We start from the raw sequence: 19672 nt of genomic DNA, 5'->3' as shown, positions 1-19672 counted from the left end.
TGCCCCCTCTGCCCGGGCCTTGAACTCCAGCAGAAGCCCGTGGCCTTTGAGGTCAGGCTCATCTAGATTCTGGTCCACGGTCTGTGCAACCGAACCCCTCCACGCCTGTGAACCCCGGTGTGATCTAACCCCCGGGGGTTCCTAGTTTCCTTGCACGCAAGCCCTGATGTGCAAGCACCGTGTATAGACAGTAACGCGTCCACAGTGTGAGCGCATGTGACGGTGGGGTGGGGGACAAGCAGGAGGCGGGGGACGAGGGGGTAGTAACAGGCCACAGAGGCACCTGCCCTCCGCCTGGGGAGGGGTGGCAGGTGGGGCTCACCTGGGAGATCTGCGGGAGGCCACCGCAATCCGCCATCTAGGAGAGAGGGAAGCTGGTTAGTGCCAGACGCCCCAGAAGAGGGGTACCCCCAAGTGGGCGCCCTCCTGCTGTTGCCCTGCCCCCACTCTGGGCACATTACAGGCGGGGAAACACCCATCCCCACCGAGCCGGGCCGCTCTGGTTACAGTCCATCTCGGCACTGACCTGTGCCTTCCTGATGGCCGACACCGGGAGAGAGCTCAAAGCCCCGGCGAGGCTCTGGCCAGGGTCCGTCTGACCCGAAAGCCTTCACTGCATGAGGCCCTGTTTGCACATTCTCTTTACTCCCTCAGAAAGAAATGGCTCCATCTAAGAGGCCTAATGGTCTCTTCACCGGTCACCCTGGTAAATGCCGCGGCTTCCAAAGTTCCTACTGACTCACCAAAGCTAAAGCTGCCACCTCTCAGTCAAGGCTGCCACGGGCACGTGTGACTATTAACCGGGCCCAGGGCTCGGGAGACCCCGGGCGGCAGGGTGGGATGGGGTGAAGGTGGCTTGGAGAGACGGAGGTCTGGCAGGCGTGTGTGACAGCGGCCGAGGCCAGGCCATCCCAAGGCCCTGAGTCTTAAGGCTAGACCCTGAGGCCTAGCTGAGGGACCTAACTGAGGCACCCTGGGTAAGGGAATGCAGGGACGGGACGCCAGAATTTAACTCCAGGGCCCAGGCAGCCGGGCAGAGGAGTGCAGCGGGGACAGTCTGTCTGGAGTCGGGCTGAAACGGGTTGGATCCCCATCCACCATCACATCGGCCACTTTTTCTTAGGTCACCTGCCCTCTGCAGACGGAATGAGTTAAGATTAGGGTGGACCCTAAATCCAACGACCGTGGTCCTTAAAACCAGCGGGATATTGGGACACAGAGACACCCAGAGGAGAAGGCTGGGTGGCACGGAGGCAGAGATGGGACTGAGGTGGCCGCAAGCCAGGGACACCCTAACTTTGGACTTACAGTCTCCGGATGGGGAGACAACAGTCTCCTGTGACTTTCAGCCACCCAGCTGGTGGTACTTGTTATGGACACCAGGAGACCAACCCACCCTTCTAGACTGTTCCTTCCCCCTCTCCCTGTCAGCAGTGACTGTGGCCTGTCCATCTCTGTCCTGGGACAGCAGCCCGGATGCTGTCGGAGTCCAGGCAAACAGGTGTGTTGGGGTAACTCAGACAAAGGGGCTCCCGCCTTAGCCCATCAGCGGCCCCCTCAGGCCCGAAGCCTGCCATCTTCCCGTCTTGCAATTTCCTGGTGAGGGAATCTTGGAAGAAAATGTGTGTAAAGAGCCAGTTACGGGGACCAGGCCCCCCTCCTCAGTAAGCATCAGACGCCTCCCGGGCTGGATTGTGCGGTCAGGTCAGGGAGGGCTCACACCCCCCACCCGGCCTCAAGGCCTAGGGAACTTGCTGGAGATGTTCTTCCACGGTCCCTGGGGGGGTGGGGGGGGGTGGGGAGGCGTTTTCTCCTCTCCCACAGGCGCCAGCCCCTCTCGGAGGAAATGCCCCAGCCCCACCCTTGGCACAGCCCCTGCCCGCACAATTCTGGGCCATCCCTCATCAGAGCCACGGACTCTCGGGGTCCCAGAGAGGGTCCCTTTCGTCTTCACAGCCTCAGTGTCCAGCCAGCGCCCAGCAGAGAGACGTCTGTGAACGCATGCACGTGAAATCATCATTTCTACGCTTTCTGACCACCAGCTCTGCCTCAGTTAGGCACGACTCAATCTTGCGGCCGACCAGGGGTTCCTAAGAAAGAACTCGCGCCAACCCCCCCCCCCCCCCCCCCACTGTGTCGGTACCTTGAGGAGAGTCGTCTTTGTTGGATCCAATTTCGAGTTGCACTCCACCTGGACGGGGAAAAGGGGAAGAAATGTGCTAATTTTCTATCTGGAGCCCCAGTCCTAGTCTTTCCCCCCTCCTCACTTCCCTGCCACCGGCATCAACGACCCCAGCGTTCCCACTAGCATGCAAGGAAGAACGTGAGCTTCGAGATTAAGCAAGGCGGCCGTAAATTCCAACCTTGTGGTGCAGCGACCTCGGGCAATTTCTTTGAGCCTCAGTTTCGTCGTCAATAAAACGGGGGGAATGTCTTTTTCAAAGGGTTGTTATGAAGACTCGCTAAAACCCAGAGGAGGCTCTGGAAAGAGCTGCTACTTCAATGGCCCTGTTTCACCAGTCGCGGCCGCAGATGCTACAAGTTCAACATCTCCAGTCCTGACCACCATGCAGACTGGGATCCACTATAAGCTGCTTCCCCTCTTCGCGTTGTCAGTGACCATCTTAGCAGTGCATCCAAAATTGGGCAAAATGCCCACACGTAACCTGTGATGTTCGAAGTGCCTACCGGAGAGCTATCCCCTCCTCTGATGTGAGAAGTGTATCTCTACTGATGCATCCTATGATTACGCCCAGTGGGTTAGATCACAGGACGCCCACAGTCCATTAAGACGTCTCAGCTCTTTGCCAAATGAGCCTTTGCAAATCTCACTCTGCAGCCCACTGCACGAGGCACATCACCACTTTAGGACTCTGCTCAGTAGCCCCTAAGTCCCTCTGTCCCCCCGCTAGGGGCATGTTGGAAAGGCAGTCTTTGCTTTGCCTCCACAACATCATAGGTGGGAATCAGGGGTGGAATGACCCAGAAGGCGTTGTCTAAGCCCCACTCCCCAGTGTCTCTCTGCCCCGCCAGACAATCAGGCGCCAACCAGGTCTGCAAACGGGTTCCCAGACCAGAGCCGAGTGTCTTGGCCAGGAAGCCAAGTGGCAAACACGTCCGTGGAAACAAACGAGTGGGAGGCAGACGGGCAGGTGATGGGGCCTGGGAGAAAAGTCGGAGGGCCCCGCTACCAAGCAAACAGGGCTGGCAGTCACCGGGCCAAGGAGCCGGGGTCTGGGCCCTCTGTCCAAAGGCCAAGCAGATTTGGACTGTTGAACAAAGTACAGAAACAAGTGAACGATTTCTACATACCACGGCGTCCACAGCAGGAGAACTGTCCCCAACCACCAACAAAGCAGGACACCTGGGGGCAGGGAGAGAAGGGGGGAGGGAACACGAAATTCACTGAAAGATTCACACGCTCCCAGGCCCGCCAGGCTGGGACCAGGGTTCCAAAAAAAAAAATTATTCTGGTTTCCCCCGTAGTAGCCTCTGCTCTTTTTATTTCTTTCTCCTTTCATCCTCTGCTTTGCTTTTCGGATAAACTGGGTTGGCAGTCCTTTACACCCTAGTATGAATTTCAGCCAGAGAATTTCCGTGCCCTGGTGTTTTTAGCCTCAAGCATCCTCTCCTCAAAGAGGGAGGAGTAGGACTTTGCCGTGAGTCAAGATCAGAGACCGAGGGAACGTACCTGACAAAGGAGATGGCATGTGGCAAGTTCAGGTATCAGATAATACAGTTCACTTAGGAAACTGTAAAAAGGCAGACATTACTGGGGGAATGCAGTCAGCTGTATGCACGACCGTATTTTCCTGCCAGCCTTTGGGGGGGGTGTCCTGCGTCTGACTCGTCTCCAGGGTGTGTGAAAGCAAAGCCTAACACCGTATTCGACACAAAGTAGGTGCTCAGTAAGTCCTATCCGAAGCGGACTCTTTCCCTGACATCCAAGGCTCCGACCCTCGTCTCAGGGACACCCCAGGAGCTCAACGCCTGCACAAGGAGAAGGCAAGTGAAGCTGGGTCACGCCTGACTCCTAGAAGAAGGCACCCCCGGGCTCGCCGCCGCCGATGTCCCAGCACCGGGTGGCACTGCTAACCAAACTCAGAAAGAGCCCTGCCGGTGGCCGAGTGAGGCTACGCAGATGACGAACAGGAGAAAATCTACTCACTGCAGGGTGACTGTGTGGGCTCCGGGCATGGGCCGCTCAATCTCCAGGTCTCGCCGGCTGCGGGCAAGGAACGCACAGTCACTCGGCAACACGGGCAGACGCCCCCGCCCCGGAGGCGGCCCCTCCCATCTCGCCCATCCCAGGGGGTCCCGTCGTTGGCCATTCTGGCAAACGACCCGTGTCCCAACCCGCACGGCTCTCGGGACATCACGGCCTCTTGGGGTCCATATCAATGGTTTCAGGGACAGCGGGACTCATGTATTTCCCGTGGAGACACTTCCTTGTCCCCAGTGTGGCTTTTTTTTTTTAATACATATACATATAGGAATACAGACCATGTTCTCCACCACAGAGGGTCCATACCTCCCGTCCCCCTACTTGGAGCCCTGAGTCTCTCTAGCCCCAACTCGGAGTCCTCTCACACAGCAACCCAATCTCTTTAGATCTTAGATGTGATCCTTTCACCCCCCCTCATCTCAAACCCTGCCACCGTTTCCCACTGGACTCTGTCCCTGCGGACCTACACCGAGCCCCTCTCTCTCTCTCTCTCTCTCTCTGTCGTCTCCTGGCAGCTCCCACCGACGGCCTTTCCAGCTCATGGCCTGGAGCCCCGGACAGATTCAAATCACGTCCCTCTACGTCCTAGCTGTGTGACCTCGGGCAGGATGCTGAATCTCTCTGTGCCCGTGTTTCCTCAGCAGGAAAGGACGATGGTCACGGTGTCCCAGCATTTTTAAGAGAAGCCCCTTGATTCCTACGGGCATCGTGAGGGCAAGGCAGTGGGTGGGGCTTCGGGGAGGGTGTTCTGGTCTCTGTGTGTCCACTGCCCAGCCCACAGCCTGACCGCGCCCGTCCTCAGGAAGCGTCTGCTGAAGAAATGCGCTGCTGAGTCCCACGTCCCTAGTTACCCACGGGGGATACTACATCTCCCCCTCCCGCACTGAGAGGCTGGGCGGGTGGGAAGAAGAGACGGACGCTGAACTTTGTTACAGACACTAATGCCCTTCGTGAAGTTATTGGCGGCCCCTGTGGCTCCTTCCCGCCCCCTGCTTGGGAAGGGGGCTGGTAGAGCCGGTCCAGCAGACTGAGTGACCACGCTGGAGTCTGCAGACTGTCCCCCCAGCTGCCACCGGTGTTCCCGAGCTGTCCCCTCCCCTGGCCGAGGTCCAAGCCAGCAGCTACTTATCGTGAAGAGGCCTAGCCCCTTGCCCAAGGCTGGAGGAACGTGCTCTTTCTTGGACACCTCCCAGCAGCCTTCCTGGACTCCTCCCTCCCCTTCCTCCCCCAGGGCTCTGCTCGCTCGCTCGCTCACTCTCTTAGCTCTCCCACACCTGGCCCTTCCCACGGCCAGCCGGGACACCGGCAATAACTCAAAACCCTTTGAGGGCGTGATTGCGTCTCCCCTCTTCGTGCTCGCGCCCCGGTTGTCTGGAGCGGTGGCTCAGCGCCTTGCAGAGCACTCAAAACCCGCGGATGTACCTGACTCCCAGGCGCACCCCTGTCCGGGTAATCTACTCGCTTGAATTCAGGGGCTGCAGCTCCTCCTAACTTTATAACCCCCTCTGCCTTACCCCTGCCCCGTTCCAGGCCAACAAAAGGACCTTGACAAATGGCCACCGCGTGACCGCACCTGTTGTAGGCATTGATGAACAGGTGCAGGTTGCCGGGGTTCATGTCTTTCACGATGTGCTGGCGGTAGGTGTGGACGACTTCCACGTTATTCTGCATTTCCTCCTGCGTTGAGAGAGGGGGGAGGTGCCCTGCATTAGGACTGGTCCCGGGCCAGCCACTGCTATCTCCGTTCTTCAGGTTTATACAGGTACAGAGACAATACCGTCTAATCCGCTCGACCGCCTTGGAGCCTGAGGACACCTTCCCCAAAGCGGAAGTCTGACTTTGCATATCAGCTGAGAGCAGGAAGGAGTACAAACCCGCCAGGGCAAAGCAGGCCCTTCTGGGCTCATGACTTTGGGACTTTTTATTTGAAGTCAGTCCTCTTGGATTTGGAGCTTGGATCCATCAGTGTTTTGGTTGTTTTTTTCTTTTTTTCTGGTGGGGGGTGAGGGACGGGAGTAAATGTCTTCACCTCTCTGAGCCTTAGCCCCCTCAAAAATAAATGTGTGTGTGTGTGTGTGTGTGTGTGTGTGTGTATTACCTACCTCTGCAGGTTATGGGATTTCACAGAGGTTGTGCACACAAAAGCCCTTTGTAAATAATAAACGTGATGCAACCGTTAGCAATTAATGGTTTTAAGGGGGAGTTGAGAGGTTTTTCACGCCGGAAAAACAAAACCAACTCCCGCAAGTCCCGGGAAGTTGCTGGAAAGAAGGGCCATCTCAATTCCCGAGGGGGGCCAACCGGAGTCTTGCAGAAGCTGCAGCCTCCCCTCTCTCTGGTTCCCTTCCGAATGTGATTTGGGACAAACAAACAAGTTACGAGCTTGCTCTGTTTCTCATTTGTACGACAGCGGATGCTGAAGGTTTCACAAAGCGGCCTGATGTGATCAGTGGCGACCAGAGCAGGACAGGGAGGGAGCGGAGGGGGCCCCCACGTCAAGCCCGAGCTACTGTCTAAACAGCCCCTGATCACTGAAGCAGCAAAGAGGCCAAGAGCCTACGCAAAAGAAAATCGGGAACTGTACAGTCTGAAGAATTAGCTGTGCTGGGGTTTCAGGTCAAAACACAACCGCGGCAAGTTGGGGGCATCGACAGATGCCTCACATCGCGTGGGGTAGAATCAGGCCAGACTCTCCCTCTGTACCTGATGCCCTCTCCCGCAAGGAAACTCACAGGCTGGCTCTGTTTGTTTCCATATTCCTATCAGGTTCAGATTATACACTCAGGGTGAAGAAAATGTATCACAAACCAAATGCAGCACGGAAGAGGGAAGAAGGCCACCGAGGGCTGCAGGGGGGGCCACGAAGGCTACGTCCCCGTCGAGACCCCGGGGAAGTGTGAAGGCTACCTTCTTCGGGAAAAAGGTCTCTGTAGATATCATTAAGTGAAAGGTCCTGAGGTGAGGTCATTCTAGATTATCCCAGTGGGTCCTAAATCTAATGACAAGGGTCCTTCTAAGACAAAGGCAGAGGGAGACTGGAGACAGACGCGGAGAGGTCATCGAAGACGGAGGCAGAGCCTGGAGGGATTCTGAAGCTACCAGAAGCTGGAGGAAGCAAGGAAGGACTCTCCCTCCAGGGCCACTGGAGGGAGTGTGGCCCGGCGACACCCCCTTTCAGAGTGCTGGCTTCCGGAACTGCGACACAGTTAAGTTCCTGTTGTTGCAAGCCTCCCGGTTTGGGGGGGGCTGTTACAGCAGGCCCAGGAAATAATGTGGAAAAGGAGCCCAGTGGATGCACCTGGCCAGCCCCAGAGGAGAGCAGCCGGTCACATCTCAGAAGGTCACTCTCCCGCTCGGGAACAGACAGTGCTGAGTGGGCCACACGGTAAACAGAGCAAGCCACCCTCGAGCTGGGCAACCAAGGGGCTTCTCGGTGTCTGGGCCTGCGTCAGGACCCCTGCACATCCTCTCCTGGGGCTGCCGGCCAGAGTCGGGGGCCATGCCGGCTGGCCAGGCAGGGACAGGGGCCTGCCCGGGGCGACCACAGAACAGCCCATGAGTAGAAGCACAGACGGTCAGTGCCCTGCTCTGGATACAGGAGCAAGACACATAGCCTCTGATCCCAGCCCCACCTCTCCCTGGCTGTGCAACCTCACACGAGTCAGTCAACCTCTCCGGTCTCAGTTTCCTCATCCATAAAGTGGGAATCAAATTAGTACTTTTCACATGGCTCACGGAGCTCTTGAGTGGACTCCATGGGTTAATACTTGAAAAGTCCTTAGGACCGAGCGGGGCACACAGCAAACTCCATGGGTGTGTCTGTTACAGGTCGTATCTGTAATAGCCCCAGACTGGCAATAACCCGAATGCCCATCGACAGGCGGACGGAAGGGCAAATCGCAGGACACCCACACACAGAACGGCAGCCAGCGCTAAAAAGGAGGGAATTACCGACAAACCCAACGACAGAGACGAAGGTCAAAATAACCGTGCGGCGAGAGAAGCCACAGCTGTTTTTTGGGTTTTGTTTGTTGTTCTTTTCAAGCAAGACTCCATACTTCATCATGCCACTTCTATATGAAAACCTGGGGAATGCGAACTCCTCTCTAGTGACGGAAAGCAGAGCAGAGGCTGCCTGGCGAGCAGGGAAAGAAGGATTAGCAAGAGGCACAAGGGGACTCTGGTGATGGGGATGTCCGCTACCCCAGTTGCAATGTGGTTGTCCGGGTGTAGACACGCAGCAACATCTACTCAATTCTGTATTCCCAATACGTGCAGTTTACTATAGTTCAATCAGGCTAGTTAAAACAGCCTTACGTTAAAAAGAGAGCGAGCGATACGGGGGCGCCTGGGTGGCTCAGTCGGTTAAGCGCCCGACTCTTGATCTCAACTCAGGTCATGCTGTCATGGTTCGTGAGTTCGAGCCCCGCATCGGGCTCTGCGCGGACCGCACGAGACCGCTTGGGATTCTCTCTCTCCCCCTCTCCCTGTTCACCCACTCGCTCTGTCTCTCAAAACGAAATAAAAATAAACTTGAAAAAAAAAAAAAGGTGAGCGATAAACCTGACTGTAAACCGATCCCGTCAGCTATGTACGTGGTAGGCATCCCCAGGGGGCTTGTGTCTTGCTCGTCTCTGTGCCCTACGCACGGGCAGCACGCACTCGCTCAGCGTGGATGACAGAATGCTGGTCCACGTTACTCACCTTCCCGAAGAGGTGGGATACCACCATGTCTGGGAGGGCTTGGGTCCATCCGGAGATCTGGGGAGGGCAAAGACAGGTGTCACTAGAAAGCAGGCATTTGCGGTAGCGAGACTAGGTCAGCAAAGCCTCCCTGCCCGCGGGGGCAGACTGGAAGTCCTGGGCTCCCCGGCACTCAGGGCTGAGGACGGCCCCCTTGTGGGAATTTGGTTCCAGTCCCAGTTGTGGACTGGACCTGGGGGCTCCGGAAGGCAGGGCCTGGGTCTCTGTCAATCGCTTATTCTCAGGGGCCCATGCAGGGCAGACACGTGCTGAACAGAGAGCCAACCTTCTCCTAGCTTGGGCCATAGCACACTAAGTCCTCACCACGAGGGGCCCCTATCCATTTCTTCAAAACACACACTGAACTCTGCCAGTCTAGACCCCAGGGGACCTGCTCACCTTGAACTAGCCTTCCTGTATCATCCTCTACATTTTCCCCCTCAAGCCAGTATCCTTTCTTTGGATATCCTGAGGTTACTAAACACACTGCCAACTCTCCCCTCTCTACCTCTCCCCAACAAAACGCTAGGTACACAGCAGGAGCTCCATAAGTGATCGGCATACAGCAGGGGCTTCATAAATGCTGAGGCATACAGCAGGAGCTCCATAAATGTACGCGGACCAACTTCCGTGTCAGGCAGGCAGGGACTGGCAGGACAGAGAAGTTCTAGACCTGGGGGTTCTCTAGATCGGAGGTCTTGTTGGATCCCAGCTGTGTGGTCCTGGACAGGTTGCAGAGCCTCTGAACCTCAGGCCTCTCACCTACAAGCCGAGGTGGCCGGGGGCTTCAAAGTCACAAGGCCAAGGTGAGGACAGCATGAGGCCCGTACACATGTCACAGGATCTGACGCCAGCGCCTGACCCATAGTGGACTCTGGATACAGGTCTTTTTTTCCTCTTGGGGTTGGAAAGGAAGGATACGGTACAGATACTAGAGCCACACAGACATTCCTCAGGCCGCGCTTTAGCCAACGGTCAATGTCCCCGGCCCTCCACGTCTGGCTCAGAACAGTTACAACAGGAGCCAAACTGGCTGACTGGAACATCACTTCCTTTCCTGGAAAATAAAATATAAAACAGGGGGTGTGCTCCACTCCCGCATATCACGCAGACGGGAGGGACGGGCTCCTGCGTTCCGGCAGAACGTTCCAGGGAGAGCGGCCAAGACAGGGGTGGGAGGTAGGGGGGAGGGGCACAACCCCTTCAAAGCTCTGTCCGCGACAGCCACCCAGAACTTGGCAAAAACACACTTCCAAAATGAGAAGCCAGGATCACCCCGGCCTGAGAGGTTTTGTCCTGTTTCAATTGGAACAATTTCCCCCCTCTCCTTGGCAAATGCTGGCGCCTTTACGAAGAAAACACAACAATCGTTTTTGAAAGATAAACAAGGAGCCCTAGGACACCGGCCAGAGCAGAACTTCCCGAGACAGCGTGGGTCCCTTCTCCCCCAGGCAGGCCTGTGTCCGGCCCCTCTGTATTCCCAGACCTGCAGTGCTGGGGTCAGGGTGCCGTTCAAACACCTGCTGGATGAGACCGGGAGGCACGAGGTGAGGCCCAAGGACCACAGAGTACGAGGGATCCGCACTCAGCCCCAGTTCTCCCGCTGCCTAGCTTTGCGGGCCCCTGGGCACCACGAACCGTAACCACTCTGAGCCTCAGTTTCCTCTTCTATAACACGTCATTTACGACAATCCCACCTCCTGGAGTCGCCGTGTGGATTCAACGAGGTCACGCACGTACAGCGACAGAGAGTACAAACAGCCCCTGGCAAGGACTCCGCGCACAGTAGCTGATTCTCGCGGTCATCAAACTAAGTGGCAGGGTTGGTACCAAATGCACCCCCTTTTCCATCGACAGTAGGTGGGTTCCCGAGATCAGAGGCCTTTGCCTTGTTCATCTTTTTGTTTCCCGTGTCTTGAGCAAAGTCCAGTACGCGTTAGGTCCTCAGCAAATACCTCTTAACCTAAGCTACGCTGATCTAAGCTGGCTCGAGCGCTCACGTCCCCGTGGCGTGTCTGGTCTAGACCGCAGAATCCTACCAACATCTTCGGAAGGGCAAACAGCCCAGGTCACGTTTGTTGTTCCAAGCAAAGCAAAGGGGAGGGGCGGGGCGCACAGGCCAGGAGAGGTCTCGGAGGGCACACTGTTCCACCTGCCTGGCCCTGGCCCCCAGCCTCACCTTGGACGCGGCCCAGTCCATCCAGCCTTCGGCACAAGGGTTCACGTTGATGAGGACGAGGCCCTCCACCATCTCCGGGTTGTTCAACTGTTAATTCAAGACACAAGGTGAGCGGCAGCCCAGAAATCTCAGCCACCGCGAACTTCTAAAGGTCACACCAAAGGTTGAGAAAATACCAGGAAAGGGCCCTGGTGGGGGCCACCAGAGCCGGCTGCTGCTCTCAAGAGACTTCAAATCCCACACCCCCCCTCCCCCACCTTGCAAAACCGAGGCCCCAGCTCAGCAGACACAGGACCGAGCCCCTGAAAGCCTGGGGGGGAGGAAGTAGGAAGTACAAGAGTGCGTGTTTGGCAAACCTGCCCCGGGCAAGGCGCCTCTGCCCGCACTTCCTCTTCCTCAGCCATCAGGGGGGTGTATCAGACCTCCAGCCTCCAAGTGAGGCAGGGCAGGTAGCCGCTCTTTAGTGACCACTCCTGGGAGATACATCCATCTAACGTAGAATACAGACCTTCCTTGGTCTGCTCAGAGCCTAGACGGTCAGGCCACGTTCTATCCACACCAGCGTCTCTAACCGCTGACAAAGCCCAGCAAATCATGGGCGGTCGGAAAACCCACGGTCGCATAAATGAGCGTGGCTGCGTTTCCAAACGAGCGTTTGGCAAGGGTACGTGACATTCAGCAGCACCTGGCTTGGGCCCACGGTCCCGTGAATGCCATGTGTCTCTGATTCTAATACAGAACCAGCCAGGACCCAAAAGCCATGGGGGTATCACCGAGGTAGCATAGGAGACCACGCGGTGACGTGGGGACCTGCCCACAAGCCACTGCTAGGTGAGCGAAACCAGTGATGAAAGAGTGCGTTTGAGGAGCATTCAAGAAAAGCTTTAGGGGCGCCTGGGTGGCTCAGTCGGTTGGGCGTCCGACTTCGGCTCGGGTCATGATCTCACAGTCCGTGAGTTCGAGCCCCGCGTTGGGCTCTGTGCTGACAGCTCGGAGCCTGGAGCCAGCTTCGGATTCTGTCTCCCTCTCTCCAAAATAAATAAAAACATTAAAAAGATTAAAAAAAAAAAAAAAAAAAGTGGGTATTGTGTCTGTTACAGGATTTGACTTAGATAAGTATTTCCAAAGTGTGATTCCTAGAAGGATCACAGAAGCTTCTCAGTGGGGCGCCTCAGTGGCTCAGTTGGTTGAGCGTCCAACTTCGGCTCGGGTCATGATCTCGTCATCTGTGAGTTCGAGCCCCGCGTCGGGCTCTGTGCTGACAGCTTGGAGCCTTGAGCCTGTTTCGGATTCTGGGTCTCCCTCTCCCTCTGCCCTTCCACTGCTCATGCTCTGCCTCTCTCTCTCTCTCTCTCTCAAAAAATAAATAAACATTAAAAAAATTAAAAAAAAAAAGAAAAAGAAAAAGGAAAGCTTCAAGTACGTGCTGGGTACACACACACACACACACACACACACACACACACACGACTCTGGACCACAAACCACACTGTGAACTGTGAATCTCCCCTTCGGAAATGAAATCACGGGTCATTTCTTTCCTCGTTCTGGGCTTTGTGACGCTTTTCCAATTGTCTTCCTCCATCCTGACTTAATTTTGTTTAAAATGCCATTTTTTGGGGCGCCTGGGTGGCGCAGTCGGCTAAGCGTCCGACTTCAGCCAGGTCACGATCTCGCAGTCTGAGAGTTCGAGCCCCGCGTCGGGCTCTGGGCTGCCGGCTCAGAGCCTGGAGCCTGTTTGCGATTCTGTGTCTCCCTCTCTCTCTGCCCCTCCCCCGTTCATGCTCTGTCTCTCTCTGTCTCAAAAAAAATAAATAAACGTTGAAAAAATAAATAAACAAAATAAAATAAAATGCCATTTGTTTTTAAAGATGCCCAAGAACTCACCGCGAATCGCGTGAGGATGTAGGCGCCTGCTCCGGTCCCCATGCCGATAATGCTTTTCAGCCTGGAAGCAGAAGTGAAAACTCACGTCGCAGAAGGAATGAGCGAGGGGAGCCCTAACGACCCTCTTAACACCTGCCCCGCTCCTGGTCCCCGAGGAACCCCGCCGCCCCCAGCATCTGTCCCGGGGGGCATCACGAGCATGGCTGGAGGGCCGGACAGAGTGGGGACACGCTGCCGTGATGTGACTGGAGGACCCGAAACACAGCAAGTGCTACGGCCTGACGAAGACCATGACCTCGGAGAGACTCGGCCCTCCTGCTCGCTTCTCCCCCGACTGCGGCCCGAGCGCTGAGAGACCGTCTGACATTCACGGGAGGGCCCGTTCGTTATGGCACTGCTTTCTTCCCGCTCTGGAGCTCTATTCTACGTCCTAAAGCTCGGAATGGAATTAGATCGGGCGAGAACTCGGAGGTATGATCTTCACACAGAAGGCCCGACTAAGAGGGAAAGAGCTCTGGAGAAACAGAGCCTGGAGGGAGAAACCGAGGGCTGGGGCAACCCTATTCCAGAACATTCCGTCGGTAGGAGAAAACGGCGAAAGAGGAAGGGGCGCGGAGAGGACGGGCAGAGTGGCTGTCTGCAGGTGATGCGTTGGCTCCAGGGGAAAAGCCCAGCCGGACAGAGACAGACTAGAGAGACTGTCTGAAAACAGTTTCACCAAGTGTGAGGTCTAATTCCTCTCCTGACCTTTAAATCTGCCATTTCAGTGGCCAGGCCAGGTCAAGGCCAAGGGAGAGACACAAGCGAGAAGGCGGACTGGTGGGGGAGCCGATCTGTCACTCTTACCCAAACTGGTGGAGGACTCCAGGAAGCATTTCGGCCAGCTGGTCCATGGAGGGGTACATGTACCTTGGGAGAAGCCATACAGAGGCCATTAGCGAGAGCCAGACCCCAGGGGAAATGAATCACTCAAACAGGGACACGCCGGAAGGGCAGGGCCCACACACACCCTGGCCCCAGCACCCAGGCCCCCTGCCCGGCCCCCCGCAGCCCTCCTTCCCAGCAGTGAGCGACGTGCACCTGCCTGCACACCCCCTGCCCCGTGCAAGGCCACACCCCATCCCAATCCTCCCCGTTTTGTAAACTGACCCTTGATCGATTGCTTCCTTGCTCCGCACCAAGCATTTGAGGAGCATTAGAAGCCCATTTAATCCTTCACAATAACGGCTCTGTGAGTTTGCCATGATTTGCCCCAGCGCACAGATCAGAAACATCACTGAAGCTGGGGTTAAGTGACTTGGCTTCCCGGCCGGGCGGGCACTTGGCACGGCATCCCACGTGGGCTCTGGGGTTTCAAGACTCCTGTGCTCACCTCCCAAAAGGAGGCCTCCCGGCAGCTCGCCCGTAGGACATTCCGGGCCACGGGGAAGTCCTTCCCCTCTCGCCCGTGTCCCCCAGAGATGCTCCGCAAGGAGCTTGGAGAGACTGCAGAGAACTGGGCCACGCTGATGAGCTGGGCCCGGGGGGCTTTGGGAAATGGATAAGCCAGGGAGATTTTAAGGCACTGGGATGCTTCAATTCAATTCACACATCTTCTGGGCCCACAGCTCCTGTTAACAGAGGGCTGGGCAGCAGCGGAAGGCTCCCCTCTGTCAAAACTGGATCACGACCGCAGGGATGGAAAAGGCAGGAGTGGTGAGGACAGACCCACGCTGGAGACCACGGAGTCTGCAGGCTGTCCCGAGCCCGCGCATTAAGGCGGCGGTTTCCCATCGCGGAACGCAGGGAACAAGTCTCCTGCTGTTCTCCAAGTCCTCAGCAGGGCCCACGAGGGGTTTCTTGTTCCCACTGTGCCCACCTCTCCAGTGGGGATACCAGTTGTCAGACACCGGGACTATAAGGAGCCACTTCCCAGGCTGGTTCCTTCCTCTCGTCCAAGAACGACCCTGTCCCCCGGTGTCTCTGGAGGCATCTCTGGGCCCGCTCTCTTCCTGGCCTTCGCACCTGCTGTTCCCTCTGCTTCTTCCCAAGCCACCGTGCGCTCACCTCCCTGGAATCTCCAGAAAGGAGGCCGGAGACCTCTGCCTCACCAAGGGCCCACAACCTCAGCCAGAGTTCTTGCACATTCTCATTCCCTTTCTTGTCTTCCCCGGAAGAACTCGAAGAATCATCCCTTTCACCAAGGCCTCGGCTGCCGTCAGAGCAGGTGCACACGGCACCCTGTGTTAGGAGACCCCCGACTCCAGGTGGCGGGAAGAAGCCAGGGCCCGTTCAGGCCGAGTTCCCACCAGCCACACACTGAAACCATCTGCTAGTGGGGGGCGGGGGGGGGGGGGGGGGGAGGGACAAATAAATACACTGCAGCTTGGCCTCCAGGTCAGCTTCATGAAAATTCCAGGGGGTGAGGCCCCAATCTTAGAATAGTTTTTAAATCTCCCCGTGGAGAGCTAAGAGCCACCAGGTTACCTCAAGTCTTTCACACCACGGCTCCGAATAAAAATGGATCTCCTGACAGATCTCTGGTTCCATCTGTTACTTAACAGGTAACGGTATCCCACTGTATTAGAAAGCTTTTAATTTTGGGTCCTGGCCCCGTGTATGCCTACTCTGATAAAGGCTGATTATGAAGGATAATTCTGAACACCAATAAGGAAATCTATTTGCGAATGCCAGGAAGGTCCCTTCTGGGAGACTTGAAACCCAAGAACCCGCTCCCATCCTGGCTTAATGACAGCGTTGCACAGAGGTGCCCCCGAGACGTCTGACTCCCACCGGTGACACTAACTGTCCTGTGCACCCGTCAGCTTGTCCGCTGGCTGCACGCTGGGGACCGCAGGCGGTGTAAACACCTCGGACAAGTGAACCTGACGTTCTAACGAGAACGCGATCCTTGGAGTCAGCAGACTCTGCGACTCCCCCAGTGAAACTAGCTGTGTGACCTTGAGCAATGTTTAGCCCTTCCACCCTTCGGTTTCTTCACCCAGGAACTGGAGTTATTAACACCAGCCACGTAGCCGTAAGGATTGAGTGCAAGTGACATGTGCGTATAAAAATCAAGCCCGGACCACAGGAAGGACTTCATCAATATAATCTCCTATCATCCCCTCTCTTTTTCTTCCAAACTTTCTAGAACTCTCTCCTAACTATTTTTGCTCGTCAAGGTCCTCTCCCACTCAGTCCTGCCCAGGTCATTCATGCCCACCTATTAACAAACTAGCTACCTGGGTGAGTGAAAGCGGAGGGGCGGGTGGTGGCGGGGAATGAGGGGTTAGTGTTTCAGAGGGACGGAGTTTCGGTTTGGGATGGTGACAAGGCCTGGAGAGGGACGGTGGGGATGACTGCCCATCAGTGCGAATGCCCGATGCGCTTAATGCAACTGAACTGCACACGCAAAAATGGTTAAAATGGTACGTTTTAGGTTTTATATATATATATTTTTTTCTTTTCTCTTCTTTTCCTTTCTTTTCTTTTTTTTTTTTTTTTTTTTCTGCAATAAAACAAATGGAAAACCCAGTCTAACGCCCGCCCCCCATCCACCTGCGCGGCCATCCTCTCCGCCTCCTGGGGCGCCAGGCTCCAGGTCTTACCCCACGGGGAAGGACGCAGCGCCGTCCTGCTGGCCAGGGGCATCCACGTGGCACACAGCAAAGTGCTGTGTGATCTCCTGCATGTCCTCGGAGTTGAAAAGGGGGTTGTAACACGTTTTGTCTGCAGAACAGGCAGGGGACAGAGACGAGGAAGAAGGAAGGAGAGACTACATTAGGGTGTTCAGCAGCACGTGAGGCGTTTTGCCGGTTTCACCCCCATTCATCGGGGGGGGGGGGATGAACACACAGGAAAGAAGCTCACCTCCTTCTCCCCCGCCCCCCCTACCCCCCGCCCCGTCCCTCTGGTGATGAAAGGCAAGTGGGCACGGAGGTGGAAATGGTCAATAAACTTTGCTGTATGTGCTGGCGGCTGAAGCTTAAGCCTCCAGCTGGTGCTGGGAGGAGACTCCCATCCCGGGTCCTGCTTCTCCCCTATCAGTTGTGGCTGTGATGTCCCCAGTGTGGGACCGGGCTGCCGCACCGCTATTCTCTTTCTGTCTGGGTCTCCTAAAGCCTCACGCTGGAAATAATGGCCAGGGCACACAATTCTCAAACAAGGAGGAGCTTACGAGATAAAGCACGGACAGCCTCACTCCTTACATGGCCTTGGAGGAGTCTCCCGACTGCTGAGGGCCTGAGGCAAAGATGGCCACCTGGTCACCAAACCATCCCCATTTTCTTTCTGGGCCACGCAGCAGGACTACATTTCCCAGCCTCCCTTGTAACAAGAGGCAGCCATGTGACCAGGTTCTGGCCAATAGCACACAGTGCTTGCTGTTTCTTGTTAACACCTGCTGCCCGGTCTGTAGGTTTCTCCCTCTGCCGTCACCTGCCAGATGCAGAAGCCGCTAAGACCCCAGGGGATGGCGGTGCCACAGCTGGTAGGAGCCTGGGTCCCGGAATCCCCATGCGAAAGATGCCCCACAGAACGCCCAGAGTTATTACATGAGTTAGGAATAGATGTATATCGCGTATAGCCACAGAGGTCTTAGGGTCTTTTGTTTCCCCAGTTGGCTTACTGATGACCGTGAACATCTCTAACGGGGGCGTAACACCACCACACTTGCACAGCTTCCAACACTCAGGTTTACAGAGATGCCTGGCCCTGAGGGCTGTAAACGCCTTCCGAATCACCGGCAGAAATATTCACTTCTATTCTGTGTGATTTTAACAGGCAGTAGATCTTGTGCCTTTAGCGTCCGTGAAAAATGGGGGACCCACATAGGCTGACACTTCCTGGGAATCTCAAGAATGCACTGTACACATTCATGGGAGCACTATCTGGAACAGCCAAAAAGGAAAAACCAGCCAAGTGTTCATCAGCTGAAGAATGGGTAAACAAAATATAGTGTATCTACTCAATGGAATATCATCCAGCCACAAAGAAGGAAGTGCTAACACATGCCACGACATGGATGAACTTGGAAAGAAGCCGGTCACAAAAGATCACATTCTGCAAGATTCCATATACAGAAAATGTCCAGAGTACACATATCCTTAGAAGCAGAAAGCGGACTAGGGCCTACCGGGGGCTGGGGAGTAAGGGAGATTGGGGCACGATAGATCAAGGGTACAGATTTTTCAGAGTGATAAAAATGTTCTTAAATGGGGTACGGTGATGGTTGCACAACTCGGTGAAAATACTAAAAACCACAGTACACGTTGCTCAAAAGATGTCACCGTCACCCGCGGGCAGGGGAGAGCCCGGGTTCCCAGCACACCCAGGCGCACCGACAACTCTGTGTCCCATGGGGTGCATTCCAGACTCTTCCATTCTGTGGCAAGATCCCTTCCACCAACAGCTCCGGGAAGTGCCAGCAAAAGAGAAACATCTAGACTCCCTGCCACCAGCCCTTCCTAGCTGTCCTATTCGTCCACCCCCAGCGGGAACTGGCTCGTCAGAAACAGAGACTCCCGGAAACTTACGGTTCATGCCAATGTCGTGGTACGTGAGGATGACGGGCCGGTTTCCCTTGGGGGTCCCGCACAGCGTGACGTGAATGGAGCCATGCACAGTCTCGATGTCCTGCTCCTGAGGAAAGACAGCAGACAGAGGGGCCTGTGATGTGGCACTTGGAGCATCAGTGTGGCTGTGACTACCGACTGTAGGCGCCCCGCGTATTTCCAACTGTGTTTTGAGGAAGTTCCGAGTACGTTTCTCATTTGGTGAGGAGGGCCCTGGCCTTTGGGCAGCAGATTTCTCTCACCAGAGAAACCACTCCAAGAACCAGGGAGGGAAGGAGAACTCAGTCAGGAGGAAGAAGAGAGTCCTGGCTCAGACTGTGCCATTAACTGCACAGAACTTGGGGAAGGCACCAGCCCCAGCCCCAGCCCCAGCGGCCCTCTCTACCCAGGACCTTGGTTTCTCCATCTGGGAAACTGAGGTCATCAAAGCACGAGCTTCCTAGGTTACCTGCTCCCAAGTCTCACCCGTCCCACGGGGTCATTACAACGGTGACTAGCATTTGATGGCCTGGGGCTGCCCCAAATTCAATCCCTACTTCCAAGAACAGCCCCCAATTTCCTTTGGGAATCCACTCCAGTCTCACCGTGCATCCTAGTGGGTCTGTTGACAACGCTTGCCCATGTTTCACGGGCCAAGGCTAATTCATGCATTCCCCCTCCCAGCTACAGGACCGGTTCACAGAAGGGCAGAAGAGCTGAGTCAGGACAACCAGAGCCAACCGCAGCTATTGGGGAAGTGGATTAGGCTTGACCCAGCAGTGTTGGGAGGCGGGGGGATCTGCAGCAGCCATGTTGTTCCCATGAGGCAAGGGCCTGTCTGAACACACAGCCAGCCCAGAGATGGAAAAGACACAAAGGAGGTCCTGCTGACGGCATCCACCATCTAGGATTTTCGGACCACAGGCCAACAACTTCCAAGCCCCCTTAAGGCATTTTGAGTTGACGACAAGAATCCTCAATGATGCCATAGCCATCTCTGTCCTGTCCTCCCTTCTTGGAGGGCCGGGGTCCCTCTTCCCTTGGTCAAGGCCGGTGCTCCAGCTTGTGTCCTCAAGCTGGCTCCCTCAGCCAGTCAGCCCCACGTTT

The 19672-nt window shown here is 55.9% G+C and overlaps 1 protein-coding gene across 3 annotated transcripts in view; it reads right to left on the bottom strand.

Annotated features, from left to right (window-relative positions):
- NDRG1 (N-myc downstream regulated 1) overlaps positions 1–19672 on the bottom strand; it is a 55689-nt gene that overhangs the window by 8420 nt on the left and 27597 nt on the right. For all 3 annotated transcript variants that reach the window (XM_086695329.1, XM_086695330.1, XM_086695328.1), the window contains 11 exons: positions 18548–18653; positions 16622–16742; positions 13881–13943; positions 13035–13095; positions 11148–11234; positions 8930–8986; positions 5799–5902; positions 4169–4225; positions 3313–3364; positions 2144–2191; positions 323–358 (listed from right to left, as the gene is read on the bottom strand). In XM_086695329.1, the coding sequence (XP_086551455.1) occupies positions 323–358; positions 2144–2191; positions 3313–3364; positions 4169–4225; positions 5799–5902; positions 8930–8986; positions 11148–11234; positions 13035–13095; positions 13881–13943; positions 16622–16742; positions 18548–18653 (792 nt within the window). The remainder of the gene's footprint in view (positions 1–322; positions 359–2143; positions 2192–3312; positions 3365–4168; positions 4226–5798; positions 5903–8929; positions 8987–11147; positions 11235–13034; positions 13096–13880; positions 13944–16621; positions 16743–18547; positions 18654–19672) is intronic.

Source organism: Puma concolor, chromosome F2, assembly GCF_028749965.1.
Source record: "Puma concolor isolate L17-30 chromosome F2, mPumCon1.1.hap2, whole genome shotgun sequence".
Taxonomy (NCBI): Eukaryota; Metazoa; Chordata; class Mammalia; order Carnivora; family Felidae; genus Puma; species Puma concolor.
This window is presented reverse-complemented; position numbering and strand designations above follow the sequence as displayed.